At 47.3% G+C, this 23,446-nt stretch overlaps 2 protein-coding genes across 2 annotated transcripts in view; one reads left to right on the top strand and one right to left on the bottom strand.

Moving 5' to 3' along the window:
• Nucleotides 1–2,315: 2,315 nt before the first annotated feature.
• Nucleotides 2,316–12,526, top strand: NAGPA (N-acetylglucosamine-1-phosphodiester alpha-N-acetylglucosaminidase; the record flags this gene model as incomplete). Its single annotated transcript, XM_080353814.1, has 11 exons — nt 2,316–2,446; nt 3,203–3,688; nt 5,432–5,571; nt 6,106–6,214; nt 6,528–6,656; nt 7,481–7,689; nt 8,755–8,802; nt 9,146–9,274; nt 10,405–10,536; nt 10,646–10,706; nt 11,316–12,526. 11 exons carry the CDS (start codon nt 2,316–2,318, stop codon nt 11,548–11,550), a joined length of 1,809 nt encoding a protein of 602 aa, XP_080209940.1. The 3' UTR covers nt 11,551–12,526.
• Nucleotides 12,527–16,118: 3,592 nt separating this feature from the next.
• The window catches only part of SEC14L5 (SEC14 like lipid binding 5), a 31,123-nt gene continuing 23,795 nt past the window's right edge, over nt 16,119–23,446 (bottom strand). The window contains exons 8-16 of the mRNA XM_080353704.1: nt 22,441–22,630; nt 22,009–22,097; nt 21,402–21,472; nt 20,594–20,765; nt 19,800–19,934; nt 19,258–19,395; nt 18,185–18,430; nt 17,596–17,774; nt 16,119–16,430 (exon numbers count right to left, since the gene is read on the bottom strand). Of these exons, the coding sequence (XP_080209830.1) occupies nt 16,325–16,430; nt 17,596–17,774; nt 18,185–18,430; nt 19,258–19,395; nt 19,800–19,934; nt 20,594–20,765; nt 21,402–21,472; nt 22,009–22,097; nt 22,441–22,630 (1,326 nt within the window). The 3' untranslated portion in view covers nt 16,119–16,324. The remainder of the gene's footprint in view (nt 16,431–17,595; nt 17,775–18,184; nt 18,431–19,257; nt 19,396–19,799; nt 19,935–20,593; nt 20,766–21,401; nt 21,473–22,008; nt 22,098–22,440; nt 22,631–23,446) is intronic.

The following is a 23,446-nucleotide window of genomic DNA, read 5'->3' on the forward strand; positions in this document are numbered from 1 at the left end:
GTAAGGTGACCGGAGGAGGCTTCAAAACTCTGTATTTTAAAGTGCGTTTATGGTAGGATGCAAAATGGACTTTCTTTCTTGCAGGGAATCTGAAAGGACGCCCCTGCTCACTGTGCCCGAGTTGAGAGTTTGGTGAAGGAGTTGTCATCGCTGAAAAAAGTGGCGTGTTATCTAGTGCAGAATGATCCCAAATGTTTCAAAGCTAGTAAATAACTGGTACTTGTGGTTGTGAAGAAAAATAGTTCTTGTTCAAGGTCACGGTATTTGTATTGCAGTGTTTGTTTCGCCATTACGCAATGACCCGTGAAACAACAACGATGCTCAAGTTAATGAAAAGAGTGAGGACAGCGTCTGGTGCCCGTCCCAGGTGAGCTATGGCAAGAAGGGCTCTTTGCGGTTAACAATCTGCTGCTGATATTTTTGGGAGGCTTGGAGAAATATCCTTGCCAGGTAAAAACAAACAAACAAAAAGGAATACACTTACTGCAACATTTGGGTATGGTAGGGGACAGAGAGTATTTTATCCAAGGTCAGATGCTGAGCTCAGGGTCACACAGAAATCTTCTATGAAGTCCAATCAAAGTTCTCACTCAGTTCAGTTTTCCATTTGTCTCCCTGACTAAACTCTAGTGTAGCCTTCCAAATGTGTAGGGTTTTAAACACAGTCCTAAGACAGGAGCGTCTGCTGCCAGCAGCAGTGGGCGGCCTGCCCAGGCACCCACGGGTGCCACCGCCCCAGCCAGCGCCATGGGCCAGGGAACAGAGACTCGGGGTTTTGGATAAGCCCCATGAACCTGGGAGCAAACTGCACACCTCAAAGATGTATTTTATTCCCAAAATAAACATTCCGATATAATGGCATACTGGTAGTGTTTTCCTCAGTGACAGGTATGGCTCAGAACAGAATCATTGAACCATAGAATCATTTCAGTTGGAAGAGACCCTCAGGATCACTGAGTCCAACAATAACCTAACCTAATTCTAGCACTAAACCGTGTCCCTAAGAACCTTGTCTAAATGCCTTTTAAACCCCTCAAGGAATGGTGACTCCACCACTGGGCAGTCTGTTCCAATGCCTGACAGCCCTTTCTGTGAATGATTTTTTTTCCTAATATCCAATCTAAAACTCCCCTGGTGTAACCTGAGGCCATTTTTTCTTGTGTTACCACTTGCTACTTGGGAGAAGAGACCAACACCGTCCATGCTACAACCTCCTTTTGGGTTGTTGTGGGCAGCAATGGAACACTGAAACAATGTTTTGAAGTCAGCATTGACATCCCCCTAGAAACTACACCCCAAAACCTGGCAAAACCTCTCCAATTAATTTCTTCTGCTATTTGAACTGTTAGAATTTAGTGGAAAACCAAAGGGTCCCCGCTTTTACTGTTGCTCTTTGGGTGGTTAGTGTTAGAGCTGAAACTTGGCTGAAAACACCAAGAACAGGCTATTGAGGTCAAGAGAATGAAATACAAAACTTGTAAGTGTTGGAGCAGTCAGCGTGGCTGGAGGAGGTGACAGGACTGAGCACTTCACTAAGAGAAAACAGTGAATAAAGTAGGTTCCCTTACCACTCTTACCAAAACAGTTATTTGACTCAAAATAGAATTATGCAAATTAGTAAGATAAACACTTTTGCTGAAAATATGGGGTCTGGCTGGTTCAAAAAGAAAATAATTACCTTACAGGCAGATACAGCAACAGAGGATTTGCTTTTTTAATGCGTGTATTTGACTTGGATATTTCTTGAAAGAGAAAATTCCCAGATTAGTAAACTAAGGCTGAGTTTTCATCATAACTCTGTTAGCAGGGGTGGATCACAGAGTTACAGTTGGGAAAACCTTGAGCTGACAGAATAGACTGTCACGCCACCTCCCCCCTCAATTTAGTTATTTTGCCCTTCTGGAAAATGGACAAAATCCTAATCATCCCAATGAGGATGATGAAGCTGCAGTGGCTGTAAAGGCCATATTACTTTGTTGCGTGCAAGAGACGTGTCAGAGCCTGTCAGAGATGGGGATGAGAAGACGCCAGACCCTGGACGGCAGAGAGCGCGTCCCCCTGGGGCGGCAGCTGATTCAGACACATCTGCACCAACCACACAGAGACAGGCCACAGCTTATGACTGAAACGACAGCTTTTAAACGTCTTTCTTTCAGTCTTTCTAGTCACTAATGTTTCCGTAACTCGCCGTTCCCAGCGCCGCGCGGCTTCACGGAATGCGGGGGCGATGCGAAACGGCCCCCGGGCGCTGGGGCTGCGCCGCCGCCGGCCGGCAGGGGGCGCCCCACCAGCGCCGCCCCCTGAGCGCCGCCAAGATGGCGGTTTGCGGAGCCGCGGGCGGGGGCCGGGGACGGCGGCGGCCGCCGGTGCCAGTGCCGGCGGGGCGGGCGGTGGTGGCCGCCGCGCTGGCGGCGCTCGGCTGGCTGCAGGCGGCGCGCGGCGCCGGGTGAGTGTCTGCGCGGGTGCCCGGGGCGGTGGCAGCCCCGGAGGTCCCTTCCCGGCCGGGAGCGCCGCTCCCCGCTGGGGCTGTGGCCGGGCGCCGCCGAGCCGGTGCCCCGGGGGCAGCTTGGTGTTGCGGGTTCTTCGCGGGACTGGGCCCCTTAAGCCGGGGTGCGTTACAGCGGTACCGGGGACTCGCGGGGGCAGAGGAGGAGCGGGGCCGGGTGTCGTGAGGCCGTTGCCGCCCCCCGGGCCGGGCAGCCGTGTCCCGCCGCGCTGCAGACAGCTCCGCCCGGGCAGCCCGGCGAAACGGCGCTTTCGCACCGAAGAGGAAATGATTCAAAAATGATCCGCGTCTGGAACAGCTCTGCTGGGAGGACAGGCTGAGGGAGCCGCCGTGTTCAGCTGGGGAAGAGAAGGCTCTGGGGAGACCTCACTTACAGCCCTATAAGAAAGATGGGGACGGACTTTTTAGCAGGGCCTGTTGTAATAGGACAAGGAGTGATGATTTAAGTTAAAAGAGGGGAGATTCAGTTTAGACGTGAAGAAGAAATTTTTTACAATGAGGGTGGTGATACACTGGCCCAGGTTGCCCAGAGGGGTGGTGGATGAACCATCCCTGGAGACATCCCAGGCCAGGCTGGAAGGGGCTCTGAGCAACCTGATCTGGGTGAAGATGTCCCTGCTCATGGCAGGGAGCTGGACTAGATGAGCTTTGAAGGTCCCTTCCAACCCAAACCATTCTGTGATTCTATGATTGCAGGAGCCCCCCCAGTGACCCTCTGCTGCAGCCGTATTTCCCCTACCAGCATGGCCCCCGGCACCATCACCGGCACGTCAGGGACTGTCAGCCCGTCAAGTATGGCAACGTGACACATGAAGCTTGGCCCAGTGACAACAGGACAGGTGGCCCAGTGGCTGTCACCAGAACATTTGTTTCTTACATCCCCCCAGAGGGTGAGCACCGCAAGGTCGTCTATGGCCACTTCACTTTTGTGAGGAACCCCCTGAGGACCTTCTCTGTGCTAGAGCCGGGTGGCACAGGGGGCTGCCAGGATCAGCGCAGAGTCACTGTGGAAGAGACTGCAAAGCTCAGGAAGTGTCTGGTGGCCCAGAATGGTGGGTACTTCAACATGGAAACAGGAGAGTGTCTTGGGAATGTTGTGAGCGATGGGAAGCTGGTGAGAAACTCTGGAGGACTGCAAAATGCTCAGTTCGGCATCCGGAAGGACGGCACCATGGTGTTTGGGTAAGAACTTGAGGGATGCTTGGAGAGTGCTCATTCCCCTGAAGAGCGATAAGAATCACTGAGGCAGAAAGTTCTGCCCAGGGACTGACTTCTTGGCCTCTCTCAGTTACAGTGCAAGGAAGCTTTGAACACTTAAATTAGGGCTGTCTGGAAGCTGCTGTGTCTGTTGGCTGCATTTTTCACCCTTCTGTTAGCCCATTCCCACGTGTCCTCAGACCTCAATCAGCAAGGGCCCCTGCAAAGCCGAATGGACTGTACAAAGCCAGGGCTTTAGCATGCAACCCTTCCCTGGCAGCCCTGAGGACCACGGCCTTGATTTATGTGGCAGTGAGGCTGGCGGAGTTGGTGACATGTCCACTTTATTGAGGAGGCTTCTGCCAAGGGAACCAACAGCAACTGCGAGGTCACGGTTTAATCCTTAATCTCAGCTCTGCCCTGCTTCCCTCCTGCTCTGACAGGATTTCCCATGTGAAATGGACTTAGGGCCCCATGTGAGCTGTTGTCTGCTCAGTGTCTTTGTGGCTTCCAAAACATGACACTGGAAATAGTTTTGGTGTAAATAATTTAGACTGTCATGGCAGCAGAGAAGGTAATTCGGGCTTGACCCTTTAACAGTGTATCATGATCAGTAGGTTGGTGCCCCAGGGAACATTGTTACCCCCCACCTAGCAAAGATGCTGCCTCTACCACCTAGACTGGCGATGAGTAATTGCACGCTTTGAAAGCTGACTGTTTATTAGTCTGTGCTTAAGCTGTTGTGCAATTTGGTCAATTTTGAGCTGTGTTCATTTTGTCTTTGTGTTCCCTTCACATGGGTAAGGGGATTTCTTCTTGCATGTTTTCCATTCAGGTATTTTCAATTACACTTTTCTACAAAGCATGGAGTTTTGTTCGGTTGCAATCAGGGGTACTAAAAAACTAAAAGCTGAGCATCCAGCTCCCCCAAGACATGTCTGGAACACGCAGAGCAGTCAGTTCTGAACCAAAAACCATTGGCAGAACTGACAGCAAGAGCACAGCTGTCCAACCCCAGCCTTTGCTGCTGTTCTCTCCAGCATCAGGTTCTGATGAGGCAGATGTTACTCAGCACCCTAATTCTTGGGAGAAGAATATCCCTTGGGAAGCACTGCACAGTGCCACACAACACTGATTGTGGAAATGGTAGCTGGACAGTCCTTTTATTGTCTGACTGTTCAGGGAAAGGTTTTGCTGTCTGTGAGAGCAGAGGAAACTCTTTCCCAGACAAAGGGGAGCAGTTACCATCCGGCAGTGTCTTCTCCTCTGGGCAGCTGTAGGCAGACTGGATGCAGTTGCTGAAAACCCTCTCAAAAGCTATTTGGTGTCACTGTTTTGCAGAGTGGAAGCTGATAAATAGTAAGATGTTACAGCTGCTTCCACAAATCCCTGAGTATTTGGCAATGGCTCTGCCCTCATGCTCTGCCAGGTGCTTTCTGCCATTATTATCCTGGCTCAGGTCCACTGGCCGCGTTGTTGGCAGGAGTTGTTTCATGCACAGTGGCCTGGGACCATCATTAACAGTGGTTATGTGCAGAACAGTGGAAAACAGGGTCTGTTCTGGCTGCTAAAGTGATGTTTTCACTGCTTGGCCTCTAGTTTTGGATGCAGTGATCCTTCATTCAGCCACCTTTTCCCCTTGTCCCTGCTTCTGGGGCCTGCTGGCAGCAGAAGAGGCTTTTACATGACACTGCTGTGACTGTGGGTTTCCTGCTCTCTTTTTCCTAGTTACCTGTCTGAAGAAGATGTCCTGGATCAAGCAAACCCTTTCATGCAACTTGTGAGTGGGGTAGTTTGGCTACTAAGAGATGGAGAGGTGTACATCAGTCAGAGTCAAAAGGCTGAGTGTGATGAAATTCAAACCACAGGTAAATATTGTAAAGCCTGGGTATAGACTGTCCTTCTGATGGGGCTGCTGGAAGGAGGGGGTAGCAGTGGCAACTTTGTTGTCTAGTTGCAGTTTGCTACTCACTTAAGAGGTCCAAATTTCTGCTGTGTTGCTTTACACTGAGTCTGTGGCAAGCGTATTATGAGAAACAGGCAAGATGAGGTTTCACTCTCTGCTCAGGGTCGTTGAATGCTGAGGACTGTAAATGGTGGTGGCATGATTGGTAGTAATACTTGTCCAGAGAAACTCAAAGCAGATGCCTCTTGCAGGAGTTTAAAACCAAGGGTTTCTGAATCCCTTTCCTTGTCCCTGGGCCAGACAAAAACTTAGCAAGAGTGCTTCTAGAAATGTTATTTCTAGATGGGCTTGGATGAACAAGAAGAACCTGGGCTCTGTTCTCATGGTGTTTCAGTTTAGATGAGCTCCTTGCTGGGAGCTGTTTTGCAGACAGATGTGTCTAAACAGCCAGTTCTGTCACCCAGCTGGTGTGTGAATTACTCCCTCTCCTGCACAGGAACCTTCGACAGGTTCATCAATGTGATATCAGCCAGGACTGCAGTTGGACATGACAAGCAGGGGCGGCTGGTCCTGGTTCATGTGGATGGACAGACAGAGTCCAGAGGGTAAGGCCAGGGTTGTGGTAAGGTCTTGGGGCAGGTGCAAGATTGGTCTTTACATACTGTCACTGGAACTGGAAGGACTCTGCAGCTGCCAGTCGTGTATTTTAAGGCAGAGGCTCACATCAAGGTCAGCTGAAGACACCGCTTTTTGGTGTCTTTCTGACAGAGCCAGGAAAGGCTAATGCAGCTTCCGGGCAGTGGGTCAACGTGTCCAGGGTGGGAGATGGTCCCCTGCCACTGAGGAGAGGGATTGCAGCGCAGCAGCTTCATTGGAGTCAAATAGCATGAAGGAGCAATGAACTGTTTGCTTTTACAGGGTCAACCTGTGGGAAATGGCTGAATTTCTGAAGCAGCAGGGAATCATCAATGCTATCAACCTGGATGGTGGAGGGTCTGCAACACTGGTCTTAAATGGGACCCTTGCAAACTACCCATCTGAGCACTGGTAGGTGCTGGTGGCACATGCCCAGGGCTGCATGAGTAACCATGCGGCTTTGTTAGGGTGCAGAGCTTGGTTCTGCCCCTCTGCTCTGCAAGGGGGTTGCTCTGTGTTGCTGGGAGTTCACAATGTAAAGGCAAGTGACAGGTTAATGACTACAAACTTTTTCTACTTAGTCATCCGAGATTGCAGTTTAGCTGTTTTCAGACACACAGCAAAGCTGTTGCTGTGACTGAGTGACCTGACGTGGGAATCAGATAAGGGACCAGCTCTTAACACTGGCAGATTCAGAGCTGCATGTTCACAGGAATTAGCAAAGATCTGTCAACAGATTATTATGGAAGAGAAACAGGGATGTGGAGACTGTTCTCTGCCTCACGTGAGAGTACCTAAAGGATATTTTACTTTAAATGAAGCTTTTTAGTCATTTCTGACTGTAAACATGAAGGGTTTAAAATTCAGTTTGCACCCTGACAGTTGAAAGCCACACATTGCTGTGACTGCAAAGATGTCACATATCAAAGCAAATAATAGTCAAGAAAAAGCGTGTTGAATGCCCAAGTCAGGAAAGGTTGGGCTGCTTAAAGGGAGACTTTGCTTGCATGTTGCTTTCTGTAATGCCATGTTTGAAATGACCCCTATCCAACAGGAGTTAACAGTTAAAACACTGACTTAAATCTAGATTTATGTTTGTATTTTCTCATTATTAATGCTCCTACTTACCAACATGAATCAGGATGAAAAATTGTGTGTTATATTAACTAGTTTCACGTAGAGCTGGGAGCAGCACAGGGCTTGCACACCTGATGGGACCTGTCTTCTGTCCCCAGCTCCTTTGACAGCATGTGGCGTTGCCCTCGGAGCATCTCGACTGTCGTGTGTATCCACGAGCCTGCCTGCGAGCCTGCAGACTGTAGCGGGCACGGGGACTGCGTGGAAGGGCAGTGCCACTGCTCGGGGGACTTCTGGAGAGGCCCAGCCTGTGACATCTTGGACTGTGGCGCTTCCAACTGCAGCCTGCATGGCGTCTGCGCCGCCTGTGAGTCACTGCGCTGCCCAGGGCGGTGCCAGTGGGTGCCCGTGGGTGGCTCCCAGCATGCCTGGGTTGTGTATACATGGGAATATCACTCACCTGCCCACGAAGCACCACGATGGGGCCTCAGCGTGCCACGGTGTGCAGTCCTGGCTGGTCCATGGAGTTATTTCTCAGCCTGAACTGACACCAGCAGCAGCCGCTTCCCTTGCTGCAGAGAGCAGTGCTCTCTGGAGAGGCCTCCAGCCCCGAGTGCTCACGGGTGCCAATGGTCTGGCCAGCCCTGGAAGCCGGCGGTGCTGTGGCCTCAGCCCTTGGCTCACCTCCTGGTGTCCATTCCTCCAGCATCTGAGGCAGCAGTGGAGACAGTCACAACACGTTGCCTTTAGGAGGCAGCAGGAGTGCCAGGCTGGGGCTCAGAACTGGGAACTGGACCTGTACTAGGACTTGACTTCAAACTCCATGCCTCAGTTTCCCTTTCTGCACCCTGGGGTTGTGCTCCTGAATTGTTTGTAACTCTGCTGGTGGGAAGGGCACTGTATTATGCTGTTTGGCAAAGCAGTTGAATTCTGCCCTGTCCCCCCTTATTGTTCCTTCTTGACTGTCCTGCTTCATTATTTTTTCAAGTGTGCAATTGCTGCTGTTCCACAAACTTGTTTTGGCTCTCGGGACTGCCGTAACATGCACCCCCAGCTTCTGCTCTTCTCGCCCTGCTCAATCTTGTTTTCCTGTTTCTTTGCTATCTCCCTGATTGAACTCACAGCCAGGTTTGCACCTGTGAGGTGACTGGTCAGAGCTCAGTGGGTGCAGGTGTTGCTAATAGCTGACTCGGAGTTAATCTCTTGAAATACAGTCCATAGGAGGTTCTGCTGTGTTTGGCAGCTGTAACAGGTGCATATTTGAACACAACCTGTGTGTGAGTTTGGGATTCCTCTTCTATGGGTTCCTAGCAGAGACAAGGAAAGTTAAGAGGGCACCTCAAGAAGTAGAAGTTCCTAGTTTTAAGTTCCTGCTATTATATTTCTAAGTCTTTATCTGTTGTTGTTAATGCCTGTTTGTGTGTTTGCACAGCTGGATGCCTGTGTGATGCTGGCTGGATTGGCAGCAACTGCAGTGAAGGTAATTCTGACTTCCACTCCAGTTCTCCCTAGCTGGCAAAAGGACAGCGTGAGCCACTTCCTAACAGCTGGCTGCAGCAGTGGGTGTCTCCCCACGGGGAGCAGTGAAGGGAAAGGCTACACAGTGTGCTGCGCCTTTTTGTCAGTGTGAGTTTAATTGCAGCCTGAGCATCTTAAGAGCGGCTTGGGGTGAAGCACTTTAAGCCCTCGCTCAAGGCACAGACTTAGTTCAGTGAGCAGCCCTCGGCCCCCTGTGCCAGTGGCTGCTCTGTGGGTGTAAGTGTGGGTGGGATTGGTGCCTTCCTAATGAGGGCCCTGACGAGATCTCTGCCTGTCTCCTGTAGCTTGTGCTGCCGGTTTCTATGGGCATGCTTGCACCCAGAAGTGCCAGTGCCAGAACGGTGGCTTGTGCGACCCCGTGCACGGAGCCTGTTCCTGCCCAGCTGGGTACTACGGCACCAGCTGTGAGCAAGGTAAGTGCTGCTCTGGATAACAGCATGGGGAGAGGCTTTTGTCACATCTGAGCCACCACTTGCAGGCAAAGCAAGTGCAAGGTCTGCCAGGCAGGCTCAGGCCTGAGCTTCACAGCTGGAGCATAACATGCCAGCTCCTGGCTCTTAAGGGCTTGTCTGTCCTACCCAAACTGGCCAAAGGAAAAGGAGGGAGGAGAGAGGAAAGAAGAGTTTTATTGGTCATTAGGAAATTGTAGATTCCTGTAGAGTCTCTGCCCCAAAGAGCTGCATTGGTTTCCCAAGCTTGTGAGTATAGAACATGAATATCCTTCCCTTGAGGATGCTGCACCAGGCCCTGCCTGTAGCTCGGGCTTCAGGTGATCCAAGTCAGTGACTGTGAAATGCGCCAGAGGGCCATTCTGGTTGACAACCTTTGAGCTCCGGCTGTGCACGTGCTAGTGCTGACAGAGCTGGTGATGCCTTCGATTGCGTAACCACACCAGCTTGTCTGCAGTACTCAAGGCCCCCGTGTATACCGTGAACAGCCTGCTCTGGTGACAGGACAAGTTAATTACAGCGTGGGTGTAAACTTCTTGTGTGCATGGTTACATTAGTGATGCTTTGTTCCCAACCGAGGAACACTCAGCCAGCCTAATCCTTGTTTTACAAAATCTTCTCTGTGAAGTAAACAAAATAACAGTAGTTAACTTGCAGTTCGGTGCTTTCAGGCTGGAGGAAGCAGGGTGGGCAGGCAGCACGGCTTTGTCAGGCTGCAGGAAACCTGGGGCCCTGCCTGCTCAGCACAGCCACAGAGCCCACTGCACGTGTGTGCTTGGACACGAGTGCATGCTTCCCTTCAGGAACTAGCCCCAGTGTCTTCCTCCACCTTTGCTTAGGAGCCAAACAGCAGGGCTGTGGTTCAGGTATGATAGAGAAAAATGGCTGGGAGGCAAGGCCAGAGAGTGCTGTGCAGCACAAACCCCTCAGCGAGATGTAGGTGAGGTTTGAGCCTCTCCTGGAGCTCTGAGCCAGTGTGGCTGGGGAACAGGCCCAGCTGAGCTGGGGGCAGGAGTGCTGCAGTGATAGACTGGATGGTTTCGAAGCATGTGGACCATGGACAGTGACCAATTTCTTTGCAATCAATTCCCCAGAGTGTCCCATGGGCTGGTATGGGCCAAACTGCAAGAAACAATGTGCGTGTGAACACACGTGCCCCTGTGACCGGGAGACAGGCAGCTGCAACATCACCTATGAACTGGCAGTACAGGACCAGTTAAACAAAGGTACCTCTAAGTACAGTAGTTATGTTTTTAAAACAAAGCTAGGAGAGCACCTTTGGTGCATAATGTTCTGTTTGTGGAGTTATCAGCGCTCCTATTCTTTGTTTTCCAGCTGGTCGGTGTTGGGCATCCCAAAGTAAGGGAAGGAGCAAAGAGAAGTTCTCTCTGTCAGAGTAAGTGTGTAATAATCATTGTATACGTGTATACATACGCAGTTGGTCTGTTCCAGCAGCTGCTCACTGTGAGATGGGGCTGGTCACACCTCCTGGCTCTGCCAGGCCATGTGTCAGACCCGCTGCTGCTTTGCCCAAAGCATCTGTGTTCTGACTTCATTACATCACCTACAGCTCTCATGATGGGAAAGATGAGAATGTGGAAGGTAAAGGGATGGAAACCTCATCATAAGACGAGTGCTGAGCTGACAGTTTGTGCTCTGAGCTTGGTGCTCTGCAGCTTAAACCAGAGCTCCCTTTCCTCTCTCCTGCTGTACTGTACACTCAAACAGCCAGGCACAGGTCCCAGACCAGCGCTCGGCCTCTCTAGTATTGGTAAAGCTCCTGGCACTCTGCAGGCACAGCTGGTCACTTGGAAACTCAAAACATCCTTTTGCTCTGGCTGCCAGGGGCTTTCACAGGGCATGCTCTTACCTGCCTCAGAGCAGAACCACAAGCTTGCAATGACAGAGAAAGGAATACAAACCTTGAGAAGTCATTTGCCTGGTGAGAACATGGCAAAGCAGGTCAAGAGATGTTGCTAATGTGGATTTTTCTTCTGTCTGACAGAAAAACCTGGATCTCCCTGACCTCTGTCTTGGCTCTGCTTCTCATGATTAGTGCTACGGGGAACATCAGCCTTTTTCTCAGGTCCAGGTTGGAGAGGCAGCATAAGAGCGGTGACTATCTCTACCACCCCCTGAGGGAGATGAACGGGGAAGCCAGTCACACCTCCACATCTGCTGCCTGCGAGACAGAAGATGCTCCAGAGCAAAGTGAGGCACTCCTCCTGAGTCCTGGATGAGGAGAGATGGGGTATTTCACTCAGCACTGACTGTTACAGAGGATGTTTGTACCTGGCGTGGTAAACCGTGACTAACCCAAGAGCAGCCACAAGATACCTCAGTCCAAGAGACACCCTTGTTTCTGGCTCAGCTTCCCTGCTGCTGCTCCACCTGGAGCAACCAGCTCTGTGTAATTAGTTGCCACAAAAAGCTGCAGGGCACAAGCCACAGGGCCAGGTTCCACTCACAAAAGGGAATAATAAGGGAGTTCCACTGCTGCGGCAGGAAGGGAAATGGGCTGGTTTCCTCCCATACTTGAGGAATGTAAGCCCTGAGCACTTCAGAGAGCTCCCTTCTCACCTGAGCAGTGGTATTTTTAAGATACAGGATAAATTGCCTGTAGCATAAAGCTAGGCGTAAGGATGGTGTAGTCTGTAACTGTGTGCTCTTCTCTGGTAAACTCAGACTTTTATCAGAAAACTGAAAAACAGTTATTATAACATGTAGAAAGAGATGCAGCACACAATGAAACCCCAGCGCTCCTCCTCCTGGCCCCAGCAAGAGGTTCCAGGGCTGACACATGGGGTTGGGCCTTTCTTGCACCCGACTTTCTCCACCTGGTCTGTGCTGACTGCAGGGCCAGAGTGTTTTCTCACTGAATCCTTAGTCCTAGGAGCAGCCTAACAGGTGCTCGATGAGCACGGCATTTCTGGTACGTTCTTGCAGTACAACAGTAAGGACTTGAAACAACCCAACATCCTGAACATCTCAGCTGGAAATCAGGTGTTTTAGTAGAATATATCCTTGCACCACGCAGTAAGAAAAAAACCATCACAATGTATTAGAGTTTGCTTCCATGTGAGGGAAAACTGTCCTTTCATGTGCTACTTTAATGCTGCAAAGGGAGGGTTTAAAGCCTGTCTGAGCCTGAATATTAACATTATTATGCACTCTGTTTTTATCTCTCCAATTAAAGGATATGTAACTTTTGTGCTGCTGGCATCAAATCAACCTGTAAACAGAAGATTCTATTTTTCTATTATTTACAGATGACTATTTGAAACTTGAATAAAGTCTATTACTAATAACTGCCTGAAACTCGAATTCTTAATACTCAGTTGCAGAAGAAAGATGCAATCCTTTCCCAGTTAATCTCTGTTGGCCACTCAAACCTAGTGGGCCCTTTTTATTTTAAATAACCAAGTACATTGCAGGATGTCTTGTAGCAGCCTGCTCTGTGCTATGAAAATGAACAAAAAAAAATGCTGGTTCTACAGGGAAATTAAATAACATTTTAGTTAAAGTGTAGAAATAACCTAATAAAAAGCAAGATTTACCTCCATTTCTGTGGGTAAAGAGAACAGCACATGTGTGTAAATTTTCAGAGCTTACCACAATTTGGACAGCTGCATCAAACAATCAGACATGTTCATTAAAGATGCTTTTTTATTTCCAACATACAGAGATGTACAGCACCTACCAATACTGAACTAAGTACATTTGTTGTCAAGTAACACATTACGAAGCACTCTGCCTTTTGCTAGTGTGCTCTTAAAGAATACTTGGGGTTTTTTGGCTGAGAAAATTCAGGACTTCAATATATAAAAATGAAGACAGTTGCAAGGGAGAGAAAGGACGTCCTTGCTAAAAATAAAATTAATGCCCAATTAACTTATAACTAATAGCTTAGAATTGGATGCTGATATAATTAAAAACCAATACTTGTCACAAGATTCTAATTTAGCCTTCCAAGAGAGAAATAATCAGGTATAAGAATCATCACAAAGATGCTGGAAGAATATCAAAGCTCATAGTATGCAGGAATCTCTGACAAATGCTTGTCAGCTTTAGTCCTTGCAGGCTGAGAGCTCTGTTTCTTGCATTATTTGGCTCACAGTATAAACATTTCAGATATTAAAGAAGGGTGAGCTAGTAGAATGCACTGTGAAGGCAGGGATTCCTCTGACACCAGCACAGGTGGCTGTAGCTACTGCATCAACCCATGGCAGCGTCACACCTGAACTGGCACAGGGTCACACCGCTTCCTACCAGGAATTCCAAGTTGCAGTAAGTGTTACAGATTTAACATGACAGGATTAGGGCCAGAGGGTCCCTTGGTTCCCCCCCAAGGTGAAGCTGTTCCACCTACCAGACTTAAAAAAGCCCTTTTCAAACCTGAAAGATGGCAAAACGTTGCCAAAATGACTCTCTTACTGCATTCCAGCTTTGCCCCGAGTCCAGCCTGACATCCCTCTTCAATGTGTGCCCACTGGTGACGTGCTCCCTGTTCGCTTTTCCCAGTCCTGCTGGGACAGAAGCCAGTAAATGGTCAGATGGGGCAAACCTGTAGAATTGCTAAGAATAAAGGTTTCACATATGGCCACAATTCATTGTAAACAATGGCACAACCCTTCGTACCTCCAGCACAGCGTCCTCTCTCTCTCGATCTCATACCAAACATGGCAACAGCTCTTTGAGGTAGGTATCATGTTTTGCATACAGAATATTTGAAACAGGGGGAAGCCCCGATTTACTGAGGAGCCAGTTCCCCGAACACAGCCCAGGCTCACTGACCTGCCAGGGTGCTGCATCTCCAGCTCAGCATCCCAAACTGGAGTCTGTTTCTCAAGGTTCTGGCTTACAAGATTTCTGAGAGATGAGTGGCTCCCAGGGGGCCAGAACCCAAAATTCCCAAGAGGTTGCTGCAAAGAAAACAGCGTGTTTTATTTTTTAAAGCACACTGATGTCATTTTAGCAGGGGAAGAAGGTGGTTTAGAATTCTGCTTCTCTTGTATCTGCATTTCACAAAGTCAGGTTTAAAAAGCACAGCATCAGCCACAACATTCAGGCTGCTGCTCCCTTTCTCCTGTTACATTAACATTCAGGGAAAGAAGAATCCATATTGGATTATTTTACTTGGTGGCTAAGTAAATTGGTAGGTAGAATAAACCCAGCAACTTTGCTTAAAATTGACAAGGGAGAGATCACAAGCTGCTTCCCAAACAGACATGTGCAGCAACGTCTTGTGGGGCAGAGGAGCCGCAGCACCGAGGAACAAGAGGAAGAACCAGGGCTGTGGAAGCCCTGGAGCCAGGAGCAGGAGCAGCCCCAGCCCTTCCTGGCTCAGTCTGAGACCTGCCAGGGGTGCCAAGCTCCAGGTGCCTCACCAGCAAGAGTTAAACACGCAAAACTTGCCCTCACCATCCTCCGGTAGGCAGCAGATCTGTGCAAGGGTGACCTCGTGCTGGTGGAGAAGAGTCTTCACACAGCACAGCTGGATCCAAAAGCAGGTATCTGTCCACATCACAAGTCCTGCACATGTGCTAGCTGCAAATCCTGCCTAACAGCAGCTGAATCTGTTACAGCAATTCTCATTTTTTTGTCACCCAGACAGGAACACGTATAACTTTGCTACCCAACCCAATCAGCAGATCACAACCACCTTTGCTATACATCTGCCCTGTGGAACAATCAGTGCGGATTATGGAAAAACATAGTGCATCTTTGACACACCAAAATACTATCTTCTTGCAACTCCTGAAATCAATTCTTGCATTTTAAACTTAAGAAAAATCCCTCTAGAGTACAAAAAGCATGGGACTCACCTTACCGTGTAGGAGAAGAGGAGACACAGCCCTTACCCCAAGTGCTATGTACAATACAGCCCTTTATACAAGAACATCCAGCTATCACAGAAGATTAGAAACCAAGTAGAGAGATTTCTCGGGATTGAAGACAATCAGTTATTCCTTTCTAAAACAAAGTTTGTCCCATTAAAAAAGCTGACTGGATTTAATAAATAGCCATTTCTGAAATTATAAATAAGTTAAAAATTAATTTAAAATAAGCTAGTATTTGAATAAATACATTTCAGTAAGTGCTTAAATACATACATGCCTTTTTTTAAAGTTTTCTCTTCAAGTTAGCTTATGTTTTAAAGAAGTAAGTTCTATAATACTGTCATAAAATTTTGTGCCTTCAGGAAATAAAATATTGCTTTTCTTAGCCCTTTATAATTCAATTCAGTTCCCATCCACTTCGACAGGATGGGTCAGATCTACTCATTATTGCTTGTAAACCTGAGGAAAAAGGAAAAATAGTCTGTCTTTAAGAAAGATGCTGCTTATGGGCAGCTGGTTCTCTGCCTGTACTTTCTGGAAAGCCATTTTGATTTTTGTATCTTAATGGGTTAAAAAAATCCAACACATTTCCCAATAGCATCCTGTCAGATCGGAAGAGGTTTTAGGTTTGACCTGGAACTGACTTCTGAAACATCCAATCTGTATTACAGTACTTACAGTTTGTGCCAAGTCCCTGCACCTGAAGTGCCCATTTTACTTTCTGATGTGTAATTGGTACCCTGGGCACCCAGAAAACTAGACTAGTTTTGCTACACATGAATAATCTAGTCCTACAGATCAAACAGATAAGGCAACATCAGTCTCCTCTACCACACATAGGAAAAGGACTGATTGGAAAGAGCCCTTCAAAGTTGAGTAATACACAGATTCATGCAAACTGACATTCATCCAAAAAACACAATTTGTGAAAAAGACTACTGAGAAGTAGGCATCTGATATAAAATTTCTAAATCTGCCATTTGAATTCTAAGTTTTTATGTTCCAAATAGCCCCCTGAAGCCTCTCTGTGTCCAAATGGCTTCTGCGAGTGGTCACACGAATGACTGCCCCAAGGCTCAGCCCCTGGAGGCTCTTTGGTTTGGTGCACAGAGCAGCTCTGGGGCGGCCAGGAAGCCCTGAGTGATTTTTCCTTGCTGCTGTAGCCTTGGTCCTGCTATCTAGAAAGATGGGAGCTGCTCTGGGACTGGCTGGAAGATGTTGTGGCTCCACTCAGCTGGGAAAAGCCGCTGTTGCAAGATTCCAGGCTTGAGACGGATCCCCTGGGATAAGACAAAACAGATGTATTTGTTAGGAAGGCAGCTATTAAAGGATAAACTGTATATCTGACAGGAGATCAACTTACACTCTATAATGCTTGCAAAAGTATTTTATTTTTTGTCCCATTGGTTTCAGGTTTGCCTCTAAGAATCTCAGAGTTCCTTTGTGTCATGATGAAAAAATTTATCACCGACATTTTTTCCTTAGCTACAGATAAGATACCTTGTCTCTTGCAGTTATTCTGGGAGCAGGACACAGCTGGAGCCTCTGCGGGGCTGCAGTCACAGCCCCTGAGCAGAACAGAAAACCCAAGAGCGCTCCAAATGCAGCACAGCTCAGCGAATGCAGCTGCCACCACCAACCTGGGAGCTCCAGCCTGCTAAGCATGAGGGTCCCAGCTTCAGCATGTCCAGCCATGGGCTTCAGGTCCTCCTACCAAAGCAGACTGGGCTCACTGTAGCTGTGACTGCCTACTGTTCCTGACACATCTTATGCAGGTAGAACAACAAGGAAGAGGTTTGAATGGCTGGAGTGAGGGATTTGCTGCTGCTCTGACTCCACAGGATCCAGCCAGGTCACATTCTCAAGGTTGCTATCTGCCCACCTGCAAGTCTGGTTTACTTAACACTTCCTCCAACTCCTAGTGAAAGGTCAAGTACTTGCAAAGAATTCAAATTACTCTGTGGTTTAAAAAGTAATTTTTGCATCAAAGGCTAGGCAAATCTGGCCAGCGTGGATGGATTCACTTATTCAGAAAGCACTCTCCAAGTCACAACTGATATCCTTCTCAAGTGCCAAATGAAATATGTATAAAATAGCCCAGTTGATACTTGTTAAGTTACTACAAAAGTAACTTCTAAAACGTTCCTAAGATCAAAAAACTCCTCCGTGAAAAACCTCCCACTCGGCAGGTAGCTGTAAGCAAGAACTGAAGCACAAATTGCACTGGTGAACATACAGCCAAGGGGTCCCTTATTATGTACAGGACTAAAGGGGATTCCTTGCACAAAAAAGCCACTAAGTTTTTTGCCAGTCTAACTCATCATCACTGAAACGCACACCCTGTGGGGTTCATTGGTATCCAGATGTTTAACTCTCACTCGGTCCCTCTCATTCAGCTTCTCTATTGCAAGTTCTCTAGTAACTCTCCTCCCGTAAATCTCCTACCTGAAGTCCTTGGATGCAAGAACCTCATAGTAGTAGATGAGCTTGCACTTGTGACTGGAAACTTGCAGAGAGGCAAGAACATCATCCACCCGAGGGAGGCTGGTGCCAGAACACGGCACAGGGCCGTGCATTTTCCACTGGAGAATGTAAAAGCCAGGCCAGCGAGTCACATGAGATCCCTGGAAGACAAAGTGCCATCAAGTGACTACCAGGTGTCTTAAGAACTAGATGAATGACTTTGCCAAGTCAAAAGAAACTACTGAGCTGACTGCTTTTGGGAACACACATCATTCACTTCTTTTACATGTCTAAGCCACACTTCTGTAATTCTAGTAAAAAAAAAAATAATGGTTATTTTCAATTAGCTTTTTACTAAGGATTATGGCATCCCTTTCCCAACGGCTCACTCTAACTTAGGACTGCAATAGCAGCCACTTTCACACGGAATGCACAGAATGATGACCACAGCAATTATTTCCAAGCAATATGTAATTTCCCACACCATTAATTCCACCCCCTCCCCACCACCAGGCCATTTTAGAGTTTGCTAGGACTGTAAGATCCATATCAGGACCCAAACACATCTGACCTGGATACTTTCTCCTTCCCGGCAAACCAGTGGAGACTCCATACGGCTGTAATCCACCCCAAGGACCCACGTCTTATCAATTAGCTGCATATTGTCCCCAGCAGAAGAGGTACTTGCTAACGTGGCTTCTTTATGACTTGTTTGAGGAGCTCGTTTGGAGTGAAAGAGGCTGAACACCACATCTCCCTTTAGGATGTCAAAGTCCCAGGTAATGACTGATTCCCCTTCCAGAATCTCCACTACTACCTAAGAAGGGAAAAGAACAAGCACATTGTAAAGATTCAGGTCCTCTGGAGGCAGCCAGCATGTTCCTCCCAACTCCGCGATCATGCTTTTCTCTGCAGTCCTTCAGTTAGGCTGTTGGTCTTGATTCCTAAGGAGGATACAGACTGGTTCCCATTGCCAGTCTTCTCCCACAGCACATCTGTGTACATCTTGGGCATTTTTAGCCCATCTCTCCCCTGTATCAGATTTACTTGTAAATCATTTACTAGTCCTAGGAAAGCCTTCATTGAACCAAAGCAAAGAATTCAGGACACAGCACAGAATGCCTTGAGTCGCGCTGCACTCCCAAAGGCACTGCTGCCTTTGTGGGAGTCTAAGCAAGCCAAACCAGTTACTCAAAATCACCAAAGCTAGTGGATTGTTTTGACATTCAAGTCTTCCTTCTTTGGACATTCTCTTTTCTTATGATCCCTCCATCAGGATGTTCCCAGTACACACCTTCTTATATCACCACCATTACTGTGCTGACTATGCCACTGAGAACGGAAGCTGTACTATCAGAATGGAAATGGAGGGAACTTCATTTCCCCAAAAAGAGGAAGAAAGTGCATCTTACAGAAGGTCAGGCCATAGTAGATACAAGAGACACTGCTTTTCAAATTGTTGTTCTGAACTTCCACATTTCTAGCTGTTACCTAGCCTTAGCCTTCCTGAGGCACACTGCTGCTGAACTATCTTGTGCTCACACTTTGGGAGCTCATTGTTTTTCTAGTCAGCCTTAACTAAAGGAACATACAACTGATACCAGTTCAGCTCATCCTTCAGCATTATGAAGTTCTGGCTTGTACCTCATGTGGAGCTCCTTTGAGGACACTTGCAGAGTGATAGATAGTTTCTGTCCATAACCGGATGTGATCTGAGTTCTCCGGCTCTTCTTCTGTTTGATAAAGTGACTTGGGAACAAGCCCACCTTCTGGGACAGTACACTGGAAAAGTCAGACAAACAAATGTGAGCATTCGTACTCATCTAGTAGTAAAGTATCAAGTCATCTGTACCATGAGCACTTGCTGGCTGTCAGACACAGCAGATAACACCCTCAGCTGATACAAGATTTCCTAGTGGGATCAAGTTTGCTTGAACTACAATGGTTTATCTAAACTCCATTTAGAGATTTGACCTCTGACTCCATTCTCCAGGGCAGCAGCATCACATCAGGCTGAAACCCTCTGTGCACAAATTAAGTGCATCGTGGTCAGAGCAGTGGTGTCCAGGCCAGAACAGAGATTTAATCATCTTTCAGAATGGAGAGGAAGGCCAGGGTGTTGAGGAGGGAATCAAAGGAGCTTGCACACATCTGATTCCACCCGCACAACAGGAAGGAAAACTTACCATGCAGTCTCCTCCCAGGAAGTCTGGGATCACATCTTTGTCCACATAGTCCACCAGCCCTCCTGGACCCTGGTAGTTATTCCCACTGTAAATGAGGAATTTCTGCCTTGTGTTCTCATTGATAAAGGGACTGACCTGAAATAAGAAGTGGGCAGAAGACAGTGTCACTGAGTGAAGTTAGAGATACAATTTATATCATCTTACATAGACACCTCAGGCTTTAGACCAGAAGGCCTCATCAGCAGGAATGCATAACAGCAGTAGTGCAGAGCTCCCCAACTCTGAGCCACTTCCTCAAGTGGGGGTAACAAATGGAAAGTGTACTATATCATCTCACAACATTTTCTACTTCATATAAAATAATTTGCAGTCACCACACCACATGTAAACCCGCCAAGGAATTTAACAAGCATGTTCTTAGACTGCCAGAACAGCTGGCAGGCACCAGGCAGAAACATATTTATTACTCTCCTGTGTCCTCCAGCATATTAAAAAATATTTTTCTTTCCCATCAACATGAAAACCCACCAATTTTGGGCCACCACGGCTGCATGAAGATCTGCAGTTTAGGTGCAACCTTGGTGGATGACAGCCACGAGATTCAAATGAGCTACAGGCACACTATGGCTTGCTCTAGTAGGAACGCTGTGGTCTCTTCAAGCATTCAGCCACAATATACCTGGAAGCTTTTCCCTCCCTAACTCTTCAAATAAGCAGAACTTACACTGACTGGATGATTTAGCTATTTGTACATGAACAAGTGCTTGCGATCCAGCAGTTCACATTTCACCCACCAGAGTCCAGAGAACAGGGAAAACCCTGGGTGCTCGCACTATCAACAGCCTCCCCAGGGTTTCAGGGTAGTTGTCCTCTACAACCTCAATTATCCGAAGCAGTGCCTTAACTCCAGGCCGCCAGAGATGCCGCATATTTAGCCCTTCCAAGTCCACCAGGCATGTCCAGGATCTAAAATAAACGCATAGAAAGGGACCTGTCAGAACTTCACTGCACAGTGGCTGCTCAGTTTACAATCCACACAATATTTCAGTAATGCCACAGCCTGTACAGGATCTGGTGAAGCAAACGAATGAGACCAGCAGTTCCAATAAAAATGAGATCTCCACTCAGGCAGCAGACAGCCTGAATCCAGTTGAGCTTTCAAGTAAAACAGACACCCAGTCCTGAAGACAAGAACATACGCTGTCAGCGCAGAAGAGGGTGAAGGTGTGCAGGCCTATTGCTAAAAATAATCCAAAAATGCATTTTAAATGAAAGTGGAATCTGGCAGACAGTTTCCTGAATTAAAAAGAACGTTTCAAGGATTTGGATTAAAATCACCAAGACAGAAAGATTAAATTCATCTGAAATTGGACATAAAAACATGTAAGGAAGGACCAACAATTGCTTTCATATGAAGCTGCAGAATGTATCTGCATTTAGGTCTGCTATATGTGGTACCCCAAGCCCAGGAGCGGTCTGTAACAGAGACACACTGCTGTCTGCTCTTCAACCCTAAGGACAATCTAAAACCTTCACAGCAGCATTCTTCTTACCAGGTCAGGTCAAACTCCGTAAGGATACAAGAAAACAAACTATACTAACGTGATGGGGCGGCCAAAAACGTTGGTATTTTCCTCACATCTCTTTTGTCCTTCCTCATTAATTGACAGAACCTGAAATCAAAGACAGTTCACAGAAGGATTAGCCAGAGTATGACTGAGAAACCAGGATAGCCCAAAGATCTTATTTCAAAAAACACAGAGCCCAGAAGTACACCAGCTTGAGAACTTACAGTGTGCAAAACAGAGAGCAACAGACTACAATAAAAAAAGGTTTCTTTACTGAAAAGTTGTGCTTATCATACAAGGTACAGATGGTGAAAATCTAAGATGAAATGTAACAGTCTCAAGATCAAACGTTGTCAGTGGAGCTGCATGAAAGGGCCATGGAAAGCTTACAGTTAAACTGCAAATTATCAGAAAACATCTTTCTGACCTATTCATATAATTACAAAAGTTTCACTTTTTTCTCTGCAGGAAGACAGAGCAGCTTGCTGTGCTAAAGTCACTAAGAAAACTTCGAGTTGCCAGCCACGAAGCACAGAAATTACTGGTGTCAGGCAGGTAGGCTCCTGCTGCAGTACACCAAGGCTTTTGAACACCCCAAAGGAAATTGAGCTCCTAAGGTGAGAAATGAAAGTACAACTTACATGTCGCAGCAGCGATTCCTCTCCCAGAGCTTTCACCAAACCTTTTGTGTCCATCTGGCCAAGACGAAGGATGTAGAGTGGTCGCCCATCTTCAAAACAAACATAATGGTTTAAAGAGGGAAGTCCTCTAGTCTTCCAAGCTATCACTTTAGTACCTTTTATAAAATCTACATTCAATATTTGAAAAGGATAAAAAAATTTGTATCCAAAGGCAACCTTATCAAAGAGATGCTGCTTTGCATGAGCTCTAGTCTGCCTGATCTATGCTGAGAAAATAAGATTACAGCAAAACAGAGTGGCTATTTACAGGTGTTGTACTGCTTTGTTAACGATTAAAGCATCAACACAGCTTTTTTCAAAAATCCCAGGTTATTCATGAGGTTCTTTAATGTGAACTGTGCTGTAGTGTCACTGTAAGGGCTATGTTCTAACCTTTGTCTTGATAATGCCATCCTCCAGTGTAGTATTCATCTAAGAGGGCTGGGGGCCTCCATGACTGCAGGATGTAATCCACCTGGTACTGCTTTCGCCATGACAGTGACTGACAGAGCATTTCTCGAGCTTTGTCGATGTTGAAATCACGAGCCCGCAAAAATCGTAGGATATGTTCGTCCTTGGGTATCTGAGAGAAGAGAAAGTCCAAGGATCAAGACTGGTACGTTACCTGTACCACTGTTCATAAAGTCTGCAGAGAGTCCCACAGAGCATGCAGGAATTTTTTAATCTCGTAAGGCTAAGATGACAACTATTAAAATCTCCATTCCTTCTCCCTCCCTAACTAATCCAGCTGAACACAGCAGATGGTGCTAGGATCACAAAGAAGTCACCAGCTCACAGCCTGTGAGAAGCCTCTCACTGATCCCATTGCCAGAAGCCCCAGCAAACTCCGGGCTGGCTGAAGTTTCCCTCAGCCAGCTCCCCACAAGGACAAACAAAATAGTGTGTCAAAGTAACAGAGCTGCAAGCTCATCTCCCCATAGGGCACATTAGCAAAGGATGGAAAGTTAAGCACATGCTGTTCGGAAAGGAATCACAACTGCACAGTCCTCCCATGATTGCCCACTGGCACCAATTCCAGCTCTGGTCCAGGCCTCTCTCCTGCTTTGCTGTTGACCGTGTTTTGAGCTCTTCCACAGGCTTCCCTGCCCCATCACATCATTCTAACTCTTGCCAAAACAAACAAATCAACCCAAGCTACAACATACCCTCTCTCTATCACTCAGTAGTTCTAGCATCATGGGGAAAAAGCTTCCCCAAACCAAGCCTGTAGAATGGCTTATTCAAACCTCCTGACAAATCTCCCATGTTCTCTTTAGCTGAAATAACAAAGAAAATTTGCCAGTAACACTAAGCAGCAGGAATTAACAATAAACCTGATAGAATCCATACAAGTGCCAAATTTGACTAAAGACCTGTCCAGTTGCATAAACAATTGGGT

Source organism: Nesoenas mayeri (genome assembly GCF_963082525.1).
Source record: "Nesoenas mayeri genome assembly, chromosome: 15".
NCBI classification, from domain to species: Eukaryota; Metazoa; Chordata; class Aves; order Columbiformes; family Columbidae; genus Nesoenas; species Nesoenas mayeri.